This window comes from Python bivittatus, unplaced genomic scaffold (genome assembly GCF_059951505.1).
Source record: "Python bivittatus isolate LINGU-HERP-01145 unplaced genomic scaffold, Pbiv_v1 ctg000330_np1212, whole genome shotgun sequence".
NCBI lineage: Eukaryota > Metazoa > Chordata > Lepidosauria > Squamata > Pythonidae > Python > Python bivittatus.
Genome location: NW_028277058.1, coordinates 34,316,165 through 34,329,345, shown reverse-complemented (window position 1 = coordinate 34,329,345; position 13,181 = coordinate 34,316,165). Strand labels below are relative to the sequence as shown.

At 41.1% G+C, this 13,181-nt stretch overlaps 1 protein-coding gene across 1 annotated transcript in view; it reads right to left on the bottom strand.

Moving 5' to 3' along the window:
- Positions 1–13,181, bottom strand: part of UBN2 (ubinuclein 2) — a 76,028-nt gene that overhangs the window by 24,135 nt on the left and 38,712 nt on the right. Inside the window, exons 14-15 of the mRNA XM_088141946.1 lie at positions 11,029–12,558; positions 2,163–2,409 (exon numbers count right to left, since the gene is read on the bottom strand). Of these exons, the coding sequence (XP_087998072.1) occupies positions 2,163–2,409; positions 11,029–12,558 (1,777 nt within the window). The remainder of the gene's footprint in view (positions 1–2,162; positions 2,410–11,028; positions 12,559–13,181) is intronic.

Sequence of the window (13,181 nt, the reverse complement as noted above, 5' to 3'; positions counted from 1 at the left end):
TATAGGCTTGCTCCAAAAATAAATTACTTGCTAGCACATAGGTTGGCAAACTTGTGCCCATTAGATGATTGGACTATAACTCCTGTAATCACTGGTAATTCACAATAATGCTTGGGCTGCTAGAGCTATAGCTCAAAAGATCTGGAAGGCACTAGGTTATCTACCTATGAAGTAAAGGAACAAGAAATACAGCTTGATCTGTTAGGAAGGAGAATCTGTTCAAAAAGAAATGAAAAACTGGAATCAATTTTAACATTATGCAATATTGGCATGTAGCTTTAGGAAAGGTAACCTATCTCAAAACACCCCTGACACTTTCTATTGCCAATCCATGCATTAGCTGGTATTTGTAAAAGTTTAAATTGCTGGTGCTAACTCATCAGGTCTTGCACATGCGCACACTGCTTATTTGGAAAATCTGCTCACAGCTCATCCGCTTGTGCACTCAACCCAATCATCTAGCCAGGACCATCTAGTACCTCCTTGATCTAGAACAGCCACACCACAACTGAGAGCTGTTTCTGACCTAGGGCCAGTCCACTGGAATCAACTTCTTCATAATTATGCAATGTGATCTATAAAAACTTCAAATTATGTTAAAACTTTCCTTTTTCATGGATGTTTGTGAGTTGGTTTAATTGTGTTTTTTTATTGTATTTATACCCTGCTGTAATCTACATCAACTCCCCCCGTCCAGGTCCTGATGAACATCATCAACCAGCATGATTAATGCCACTTCTGGCCATGCCTGGACCTGAATCAAGACTGAAAGGAGTACAGATAATCCGCTTCTTCAGGAGTACTCTGCAGGTGGCCCACCATCACTTCTCAATAACGTGCCTGAAAAAGGAAAGTTTGAAGACAGGGTGATTGTTGTCTAAAACTGCCAGATCCAAGAAAGGCTTCTTGAACAGGGGGCATACCATCACTTCTTAGAGGCTGTTGGCAATACTTCTTCCAACAAAGAAATATTGACCTCCTAGACTTAGCTCAGCAAATTCCCTCCCAATCCCCATGGCAACCTGGAGGAGCCAAGAGAACATGTGTCAAACCTACAGATGGCAGACATCATACTTCAGAAGAGTCTCTCCACTTCATCACATTCCACAGACCAAAAAAAGTCAGAGGTGTTATTGCAATACACTGCTCCAAGTACTACCAGCTGCCTATGAAAAGTCTGGATTACAGCAAATTTCAGTAACTCAGACAGCAAAATCTATACACTACTAAAACTCTCCTGTCTGTTTGTAACCTTCAATTAGCCAAAAAGGTGCATCATAATGCAACGATTTTTTGAATGAAGGTACCTCAAATCAGCTAACTTAAGGAATGCGTACAAAATCTGGGACCCATTACTCCTGTGTAATTGGAATTTCAAGGATCTTCACACCAGATGTATTGGCAAAGTTGTGGCTGTTGTAGCGCTGCTGCATCGCCACGGTCAGGTGATCGTGATTTCTGACACTTCCTGCCAGCTTCATACAAAGTCTATGGGGAAGCCAGCAGAAAGTCAGAAATTGTTCCCACTACCACTGGTTTTTCGCCCGCCCACCCGTGGTCATTCTGTTGATCTCTTTAGGTAAGTAAATTTTGACTTATTATTGAAGTATCTTCATTCTGGTCACATCAGACTGCACTACCTTTCTCTCAAAGGATGACACGGTGGGCCAGAGATTGTCTAGTGTGGCACTAAAATTAAGTATTAATTTTATGCAGAAATGTATTTTATTTAGAAGTAGGTTTTATTTACTGTTTTAAACATTATGGGCCATTCAGGTTATTGAAGCAATTTATTTTAGTTATGATTTTAAAATGGATTGAGTTACTGTATTAATTTTTTATATTCTATAAAATATTTTATGAAAAAGTTGAAAAATGATTAAAATACCAACTTTTCATTTTCTATCACAGAATGAAAATAAGATCAACTAATCTTAATTTGCTGAGATGAACTGTATCAGGTTTTTTAAATCAATACCCAACTGTAAACACAGTTTTTCACATTCAAATTATTACCCTAAGCCACCAAGAAAATAATAAGAAATAAAATAGGCATAAATAACAAACAGATCTTCCAACAAATGCAGAAAATTCAAAGACATTTGCCACTGATAAAAAAGCATTTACTGAAAAATAAAAATAAATAAATAAGTTTCACTTACTTTGAGTTAGACTATGGTGGAAAGCTGCTGAGGTAGATCCCGAGGTGGTTGTCACTCCAGCCGTGTCTGTTCCAAAGCTAAGAAGCTCCAATGGAAACTGAAAGGGCATAGTCACCGGAACAAGGCTCCCCAGCATCCCAAAAGGAGTCAATGGAGCAGATGTCACATTCTGACTGGTTACAGACAATGGTGATGCCATGAGAGTCAAAGGTGAAGCATTTGCCAGCAATGATGCACCTGTTGTTGACTGCAGAGAGAGATGTTATTTTTAAAACATTTTAAAGCTTTTTGGAAGCAACCCAATAAATTATTTAAGCATGATCTGCTCTCACATTCATTAGAATCAACATTCTATAGCAAAGCTTATTCATTTCTTATGTAATTCATGATATAATTCAAGTGGTAGCAAATGTTGGTTGGTTGTTTTCTTGCAATTAAATATAACTGACAGTGCAAGTATGAAGGCTTAGTCTGGTGAGGTGGCAACCACGGGTTCCCAAGCTAGATAGAAACATTACATAATCATAGTTCAGCTGGCACTTAAGGCCATCAAAACCACCACCAAGCATTACTTAACTTGGAAAGATGGGAGGAAAAAGTCTAGAGTTAGGAGAAAAAGCTCTGGAACACAGCCGTATAGAATGTTGACTTCTTTGCCACACATAGGACAAATCTGTAAAAAGTCTTTATTCTTGTCCATAACAAAGATTCTACATGCATTGAGTTGCTTGTGAGAATCTTCTACCAGGTTAGGCTTATTGCTGAATAAGGGGTTGTTTCTGGAGAGGCAAGATTTACTACCATTTCATCCTATAAAGTCTAACAGCTGGTTTGCTCTTTCCTACTCCTATCATTGAAAGCCAGTCTGGTGTAGTGGTTAAGGCACTAGGCTAGAAATTGGGAGACCATAAATTCCAGTCCCACCTTAGGCACAAAGCCCAGTGAACCTTGGTGTTCATTCCTAGAGGAGGCACACTGACTCAAATTGCCCACTTAGAATGTTGTAGAACCACTGCAGAACAGTTTTCTCCATACCCAACCCTCACAGGTGGTTCAGAAAGATACCAGGTCTCGACACAGGTAATCAGCCAGAATAATTTGCTGTTTCTGTCCAGGTGTGAACTCCTGAAGAGAAACAGGAATCAATTACCTGGAAGGTGTCCAGATAATCAGTTTCCTCTAGGATCCTATGTAGGTAAAGCCCCACTACCTTCTCCAACAATTTCCCCCAAATGGAAGGTTAGAGATTGGATGGAAGTTGCCCAAAATGTTTGGACTGAGAGATGTACTGTTCTGGAGGGAGCACACCATTGTCTCCTTCAAGGCTGAAGGCTGAAAGAGGCATTATCAACCATGCTATGTGGAGTCAGGCAAGACATGATCCATGCTATGAAAAACTCTATTCCCTTCCTTAATTTATTTAAGCTCAAAAGAATCCAAATGGGCAACAAGAAAATATCTCCCAGTACCCAAAATGATACAGGTCATTTGGAACAGGACTGGTGGACAAAAGAAAGACACAGTTTTTCTGTGTCTTTCTTTTATCCATCGGTCCTGTTCCAAATGAGCATTCTTTGCCACTCATATCACCATCGTATATTGCCAAACAGATATGCAGCTATGTTTGGTCACATTCATTCTATGTTTTCCACCACCATTATTTTAAATATCTCTTCAGCTGCTTTACTTCCCTGAACTTCTTAGAAAGCAAAGGAGCAGTTGGGGATCTGAGGATACCACTCGGAGACAATCTTGTCTGATATCCTTGTCACCTGCAAATTCCATAGGGTGACTAATAGCATAGTGGGTCTGCCTGCTTGATTTCTGAGAAAGATCCAAGCACTTCACAAAGCTATTATGATCCATCTAAGTTGGATCATTTTATTCAGTTCTGCTCTGCTCCTGTAGAGGTCCAATATGTCAACAATATGCATGTGCACTAATAAGTGATCCAACCATGCAATGGAATGGTAACAGTGTCCTCCATCTTCAGATCACATCACCACATAGCAAGTCTAACATGTGGTCACTCAGATGTGTTGTGGCAGAGATCACCTGAAAGAAGCCCATTATCACCAAGGAAACTATGAAATCCTGAACAGAACTGGAGCCAACCTCCAATGCATTGGGACTGAAGTCACCCAGCAATATAAGTCTGGAAGATTCCAGTACCAGCTCAGATATGAGCTCTAGAAGCTCGGGCTATTGTGAGGCTATAGGCTGTACACCAGCAGCAGCCCTAGCCTGTCCCTCAGCCCAAACTGAACATCCAAGCTTAAGCCCAATTATCTGCAGGTCTAACAAAAATCACTGACATATCCCCTCCATGACTATAGAAGAAATAGGGAATGGCCTTGAAGGACAGAAGGAACAGCTGCTACCAAGGCAATGGTCAGATGAGGGGTATGAGCCCAGGCCAAGAAAGTAGCACAAGACAATGTCTCAGACAAACCCCTCCCTAGTTCACATGAAGATAAACCGAGGAAGGGGGAAGCATATTGAGACTTGCAAGGTTCTGTTACTATAGCTGTTACAATAAAAACAGTCCTGATTTATATGACATTGGTTGCTTAATCTGGTTTATCTTGCTGGGCTGACAACAACCTTGTAGTCACAGCTGCTGTAGTATCCAAAACCTGGGAGGGCAGCTTTTGGCCTGGGCAATAGTCTCATCTGCACCCAACAAGGTTTCTGGTCTACCATAAGTGGATGTGGACTTATTGCAAACTAGCCTGGCATTTATTAGCAATAATTGGATAGCAAGGTTATCAGCAGTCCCATCATTACGACTCAGGAAAGAGGCAGAGGAACTTGAAGTAGGGACCAAATTGTGCCCCCCGCAGTTAATGGCCAGTGCCCAGCCTCCCATGAAGTAGCTCATTCCTGTGAAAATTAGTTCCCCTGCATATAAAATTCCCTGATGCTTTATTGCCTCCACCAACATTTTAAAGAAGTTTTTGAAAACTTACTTTAGACTGATTGGTACAAGCAGTTGTGAACAGATGTTGACAATCATGGTCGGTACAGTTAGATGGTAGGGTTTTTTTGGGGGGGTGTCAATCCCACCAGGAAAGTAAGACAGCAGGGATACCAGGTTTATAGATTAAGATTTTATAGCTGGGTATTATTTACAATAAACAAACAAACAACACACTATATATGGATTGTATTGTTTTTGTGTTGTTTTGACTGTTGATACTTTTGGTTTATTAATTTTTACTATGGTTGGACTGTGCCCTGCTTGGGAGCATGTTATAAATCCTTTTCTTTTTGTTCCTTCTTTAGATCCAAATGTAGAAGTCTACCAACTACACATAAAAAAAGGATTGGTCACCTGGAATCAAAATCCTACTCTTGCTCATCCACCCCACACATCCACTCACCAACTATAATAAACTATAACCCTTGACCCATTAGCTCTCACCTAAACCTTTCTTCCACAGTACTCTACTCCCACTATGTTTATGAGCTAGACTCCCCTCCCTTTTTGATCTCACCCTAGGGGAAGCTTTCTAAAGGACTGTTGCAAATGTCCTTACACTTATAATGTACTAGTTCTCCCATGACAGCCGCTGCCACACTAACTAGTGGCTTTATCCTCCCCTCTCCCTAGTTGATGAGTAATCCTAACTTTTTCTGTCAAGGATAGCTCTCTACATGTAGTCTATAATTATTGATGCTTGAGCTCAGTAACAAGTTATTACCTTCTTTACCTCATTTCTTAACTCTTGGTATGGCTGAAGAAAGCACATATTTTTACCAAAATAAAACTGAGAGGGGCTTACAATCTGATTTGCATGAAAAAAGGTCATGAATATTTAACTGCCTTTCATTTTCATTACTGTATGAGAAATCTGAATATACAACAGAAGCCTTCAGACTGTTTAATGCCCCACCAATCTTCATGTAAAGTATGAATCATATTCTCATGAATTTTTTGGAAAAGTTTTGATTTTGCATCTACGATTTATTGATTTACTTGGAGGATCCTACTCTCCAACACTGATCGAGTTCAAGCAGCTCTTCAGTGCTTTCATAAATACAGCCTCTCCTAAGTTAGAAAAACGCATCTTTGAACTGCCACTGGACTATTTTATCATGTAAGTTAGAATGTTTCTTACCTTATGACCTACCTCCAACCTCCATTCTCCACCCAGAAAACTTCAGCATCCCTTCCTTGACACCTAGCTAATCCTAAGTCTCATAGTTCTAAGGCCAGAACAGAAAGTCTTTCCTTAACTGATGAAATTCATACTCAGCAAAAGCAGGACCCATAAATGCAGGCTTGGATAGATGACCTTTGGGGAACCCCTTGTTCTCCTCTTCTTTTTTGGGGAATGGGAAGAACTGTACCCAAAGTCATCTAGGGAACTTCCACAGCTGAGGGTAGATTAGAACCTGGGTCTCCTCAGTGTCAGCCCAACATCTTAATCACAGCTCTCCTTTGTGTCAACACATGCCTTCTGTCCTCTCATGGCCTTGAAAAAAGTTATGAAATATCCCCTTTGACTGTGAGAAGTAGAGAGAAAGCTTAGCACTTAAATCCTGGACAGAGAAAGAAAAAGTGTTTTGATTGCTATATACTGTAGTTTCAATCTAGTCTGCAATAAAGTAGCTACTTTAGACAAGTTAAGGTTTTTTTTTCAAGAAACCAATCATGAATAAGCAGTCAGTATGTGATGGCTGAGATGTTAAGCTGAGCTGCGGGGGCGGGGGAGGAGAGAACACAAGCATCTAAAAGGGGGGATCTTGTGATGGAATGGAATTATGAAGGCCAGGCTCAGGGAGAAAAACATTTTCTTTCATCTCCTGAGGAGCGTGGGAGATACAAGAGGATGAGACTGGCACCTCTCTGAGGAATTCACAATGTTGCGGCTGGCATTACTTGGGAGCTGGGGTTTCAGTCTGGGAAGATTCTTGCTAGAGGTTGTAGTTAACAAACATAGATGGACTGAATTTACATGGTCTCTTGGAGTTGCTTCGGCTAGGCCTGACATCAATCTTCCCAGACTGAAACCCCAGCTCCCAAGTAATGCCAGCCGCAACATTGTGAATTCCTCAGAGAGGTGCCAGTCTCATCCTCTTGTATCTCCCACGCTCCTCAGGAGATGAAAGAAAATGTTTCTCCCGGAGCCTGGCCTTCATAATTCCATTCCATCACAGACCTTGACAACTGCAACCAAAGAAGAAATGGGAATTCTACTTTCCTTCTAGCTAAACTCAGTCTGGATGGAAGGAGGGATGGGAGATCTCATATGCTTCAACTGATGAAGAAACGGTAATAGAAGATGGGCACAATGCCTTCCAGCCACTCATGACCAAGAGATGGAAAGGGGAGAAGCACCTGATACTTTTAACTTCAAGGGGAATAGGAAGAAGAAAATAGAGAGGAGGTGTTATAAGGGCTGAATTTGGCAATTCAAGATTCAGAAAAAGAGAGCGAGCTATTACACAAATATACTTCAGCTATGTCCAAGTATCCATGGACTCAGAAACGCAGGAGGAAAAAGACTAGAGTTTAAACTCTAGAATATACACTTATATAAAGGCCTTGACTTCTTTGCACTGCAGAGAACAAATAATTTGTTATATACAGCACAACGTTTTATTCTTGTCCACAATAAAGTCTCTACTTTAGGTGAATCATACCTGAGTGTCTTCTACCAAGTTTAGCGGATTGCTGAATAAAGGGTTAAGTGTCTGGAGAGCTGAGATTTACTGCTCTGTCCTGATGTAAAACCTGACAGTAAGTATGCTAAATGTTGTTACACAACAAATGTACTTACTTTAGGAAATGTCAACTGAGTATTAAATTTTATGTGATCTGAGAAAGGATGTTCTTTTATTTTTAAAGAAAAGCAGCCGACTGGTAATGATCCAGTCAAAGATCATCAGCAAATAACCATGTCTTCCACCTACTTCTGCTCTACTGAAATTGTGCTTTTCAAGCTAGAAATGCAGAAGCCTTCATTCAGTGTCTCCTCCAGCAGAGATAATAAGGAAATCTCCAATAACAACTATTCCTACATGCACTCTTTTATAGTTCCTGGACACTGTGAAGTAGAAGACTACTTGCTGTACCTGTACTCTAACTAAATATACAGAAACAAAAATAAAAACAAAATACAAATAAAAAGCTATATGCTAAAATTATTGATGTTCAATTTATTTCAGTCAACCATATCTCCTTCTAGCTATTATTGTATGTGTGCACATGCATGTATGTCTGTATGTGTATATGTGCATGCATTTTTTTTTTTTTATCCGCACTCAGTCGTTACTGACTCTGCAGTGACTGCCTGGATGAGTCCTTGCAGTTTTCAAGGCAAGGTGTTTCGGAAGTGGTTTGCCAGTGCCTCCTTCCTAGAGCAGAGCCCAGCCGGCGAGTGCAGGAGGCGGGGTTTCCATTGCTTCGCGCCTTTTTCGGGCGTGTGTGGCTTCCGCGCTACCGGCAACTGCTCCCGACTCCTTTTGCAAGGCGCCGCCATTTTTCCTCTCACCAGAGTGAGAGTACCCATTTATCTACTCATGTAAGTTTTCGATCTGCTGGGTTGACAGGAGCTGGGGGAGGAAGCAGGAGCTCACTCTGCTGCACGAAAGCTGGGCTCGAACCGTTGAAGTGTCGACCATTTCTGGCCGGCAACTTTCAGCGCCATTAAGCCGCTGCGCCACTGCGCCACCTTGTGCATGTATACATATACATTAATTTACATATACACCTCTGTGTGTGCATGTATGTACATATCTGCCAGAAAAAAAAAATAGACAGGGACAGGACAAAACGAACAACCAAACAAAAAGCCTACACGGAATTAATAGCTACTAATTAAAATTCCCAGCATCTAGTCTTAGCTGGGCTTGGAAACTTAACAGTAATGGCCTGATTAGTTAGTGTTTGGATGAGAGACGACAAAGATTTCCAAGTTTCTATGCTAAAGTTTTTAAAAAAATTCTAGAAGGCAGTAGCAAACCAGTTCCATACTATTGCCAAAAAAATGTTGCATGGATGTGCTCATGTAATCATCAAGTTTGACTCAAGTGTTTTTACTTTTACTCACTTAAAACCATCTGTTAAGTAAGATGCCCTATTTACACACACAAGCCACTATTACACTCAAGCAAAGAAGAAAACATACAACCCTTTATCTATCCCCCAGAAAGAAAAAAAGGAAAAAATCTAAAAGAGATAAGTAAAAATGGAGTTAGACAAAAAAATAGTTAGACAAGAAAATGAATGAAAGTGAAGCTGAGATAAAGAAATTGGATAGAAATGAGGCAAGGGGAAGCGGTAACTGGATAGGGAAGGAAAGAAAAAAGAGAGAAGCCCAGTTTAAGCATTACAAAAAGGGATAAGTTCACCAGTCACACAACTCTTCTCAAGCAGTTGTAATTTTCAAACGGTTAAGCTTATTCTGATAAACACAGTAGTTCATCCATCTAAATCACTGCAATCTAAATTTTTGCTTTTCTAGTAATTTACTCTGCATGGTGTTTATAACAGTCACAGTAAAAAAGTCTTAAGATACAAATTAACATACTAGAAATATATTTTAGTCTTCACATATTAAATTATAGAGTGTCAGTTATCGTTAGTTGCTATAAATAATGTTGATTTATAATAAATTGTCTTCTAGTAGCTGTAGAACTCCTATTGGTAAACACAGCCCTGATCTGTATTTAAGAATAAGCCCTAGTGTTGCTTATTTTTGCCTTAGTATATTATAGGTAGTCCTTGATTTATGACCTTTTGTTCAGCAACCATTAGAAATTATGGTGGTGCTGAAAAAGGAGACTTATGACCAGTCCTCAAAATTGTGGCTGTAGTCACGTGATTGTGATCTGAGTGCTTGGCAACCCATTTGTACTTACATGATCACATGATAGCCATTTGCAACCTTCCATGCCAGTTTTCCCAGTAAGTCAAGGGGGAAGCCAGCAGGGAAGATGGCAAGTTGCTGGGTAAGTCTCCCCCAGTTCCTCTGCAATTGCGCTGCACCGGCCACTCATGCACCTCCTGACCCATGCCATACCCCATGTACCCTCCCTGATCCATGTGGCATCTCTTGCACACTGCCGTGAACCCCGACCCACGCAGCACCTCTCACGCACTGCCACACGCCCTCCCGAACCCACATGGCGCCTCTTGTGCACTCTCCCCAGCCTGCACCCTTCCTTGTCCACCCTTCCTGACGTGGCACCTTTTGCACAACCTCCTCAACCTGTGTGGTCCCTCTTGTGCACTCCCCCGATCTGCATGGTGCCTCTTATGTACCCCTGCGCACCCCCCCAAACCCATGCGGTGCCTCTCATGCAGAACTGCATATCCTCCCTAATCTGTTCAGCACCTCTCACACACCCTCCCCAACCCTCCCCCATGCACCCCCTTGCTTCCTTCTCCACCTGGCAGCAGCCACTTACCTGCCTGTCAGGCTGGGACTTGCAACTTCCTGCCAGCTTCCCCACTGACTTTGATTGTGGGAAGCTGGCAGGCCTCACCTAATGACCATGGGATTCAGTTAATGATGGCAACCAGGACTGCAAGGATTGCCATTACACTTTATGACTGCATTGCTTAGCAATGGAAATTTGGGTCCCAACTGTCATCGTAAGTTGAGGACTACCTGTATATGCAAACTCACCCATTATGGGCTAGTGTTATGTATGAACCTGGCCATTATAACTTGTTTAATAAGCTACAGTTAAATGTGTAACTGCATCACAACAGACATTTAGGATTCAATATTTTCCTTGGAGTAAAATGAGTGGACTTATTTTGAAGTCCAGAGACATGTGCACTCACTACCACATGTTCACAATAGGCCCTATGTTATTATATTTGAATTTAAGTTTCATATTCAGCACGTACCTGTACACTGGCTGGTATAACTGTAGACCCTGAGGCAGAAGATGGTCTATGTGGAGTTGATAACTGTTTAGTAGCACCCTGTGCTCCACTTCCTGCTGCTCCAGAGAGATTAGTCCTACTAGCCCCACTTGAATTTAAGCTGCTGCCCCTATTGATAGGTACATTCAATCCAACTCCACTCAAGTTATTTTTGCCAGCAGTTCCAGAGGCAGAGGAATTGGTTAATTTAGAAGGGGTCTGAGGATTCTTTGCTGGTTGAAGGCCTGAGGTTCGGTTAGAGGAAAGTAAATTAATTGTGGGGGATTGTCTGCTGACACTTACTCCACTGGACTGTTTATGAAGGGAATTGCTGTTGTTGGAGTGACTGTTCTGGGATACTAGTGTACTTGGACTGGAAGAACTGGGAGATGATGTGGGCTTGGTTGTAGACGTGGACTTAGATGAGGGCAGTTTAAGAGATGCAGTAGGTTTGGAAGTTAAAGGCTTAGGTGCTGAGGGTTTGGGAGAGGCAGCAGGTTTAGGAGAGGGAACCATGGAGAAAGGAGGCTTGAAACCCTGGGCAGAAACTTGTGATACCATGGCCTTGGCCAAATAATTACTAGAGGTAGAGGTGCTGGATGTTGTCCGAGACACAAGTGGGTGAACCATTTGGGAACTCCCAGAGGTGGCATTAGACAAAGGAAGGCGGTATACTACTGGTTTATCTGAAGTCTTGGTTACTGGGGAAGAACAGGAAAGTTTGGGATTGCTACTTAATTTTACCACAGGATTGGTTTGAGATTTACTAATAGTTACTTGTAGAGGAGACACATATTTTTGTTGGGCAGTGGACTGCTGGTGAATTTTTGCCACTTGTACTGTTGAGGAGCCACAGCTTTGGACTTCTGAGGAGGTTACAAGCACAACTGTATCCTTTGGCCTTTGTGAAGCAGGAGAAGCTGTAGCTTGCCCTTTACAGGAGGAAGAAATATGGGTCTGGGAAGAGGAAGCAGCTTGTATTTGACTTGACCTCTGTAACCCTTGCTGCAGAAGCTTGGCTGGCAACGGTTCCAAGGAAACCTTGGGATTTTGAATTGAGGATCCAGCAATAAGGCCTGAAGAGATACCAGTCTGAAGCAAATCCTGGGATTTCTTTGGTACTGGTCCTGTGTGCCCAGCTATAAGACTTGATGAATGTTGTGTTTGAACAGCTTCTATCTTTTTTGAGGATGACAGAGGTAATTTGCTCATTATGCTTGCTAGCTTCTCTTCTCTTAGCCCTGCCCGAGGTCTTGAAGCAGATGTGTCTACAGGGGACACAATAGAAGAACTCTTGATCCCATTATTAATAGCAGCCAGAGCATCAGAAACAGAATCTAATGAAGGCGGGTTGAATGACAGATCTTCATCCAATGAGTCATCTAGGCAGATTGTCTCTGGAGCTGGAATACAACTGGCTACAGCATTGATAGGTGTACTAGTACTTGAAGCAGGAACACAAGCTGAAGCAAAAGGGGGACAGGCTCTCTGCTCCTTCTTTGGACTAGAGTCCTAGTGTGAAGAATAAAGTGAGAAAAATTAATTTGTTTTTGAATCCTGTATATTCATAATCCTGTACTGACCTACTGATATAATTGTTCTTTAAAGTACTTCCAGAGTTATTATATAATGCAGGTTTTCAAGAAAACCAAACTGTAATGATGAGAAATAGCACTTTAAATAGCAAAGTATTATGTGGGGAGAAAAAAAAAGACAAGGGCAGAATATATTCTAGAATAAGTTCTGTTTCTCACTGAGATCTGTTGGATATGTCTTATTCCAAAGAAGAAAATGCTTTCTTTCTCAGGCAAAAAGCAAACCTTAAAAAAAAAAAAAAGTGAAAGCAAGTATTTGGCTTGATCAGTCTGATTTTATTTCAGTGTTAGATAATAATGGTCCACATTTTGTATTATAAAGATATAGTTTTCATGTTACTACATGGAATATCCATTAAAATAAAATAACAAGATATAAAATTAAACACCCAAGAGCATGCAAATAGCAACAAACATGATACTTTACTTTAGGTATCCTAATATTCTAAATAGAGGGGAGTACAATTTAAAATGGTATAAGTGTGAAGCAGAAAAGAAAAACCTATGACCTGCCATATGTTGCTAAACTATAGTTCCCAG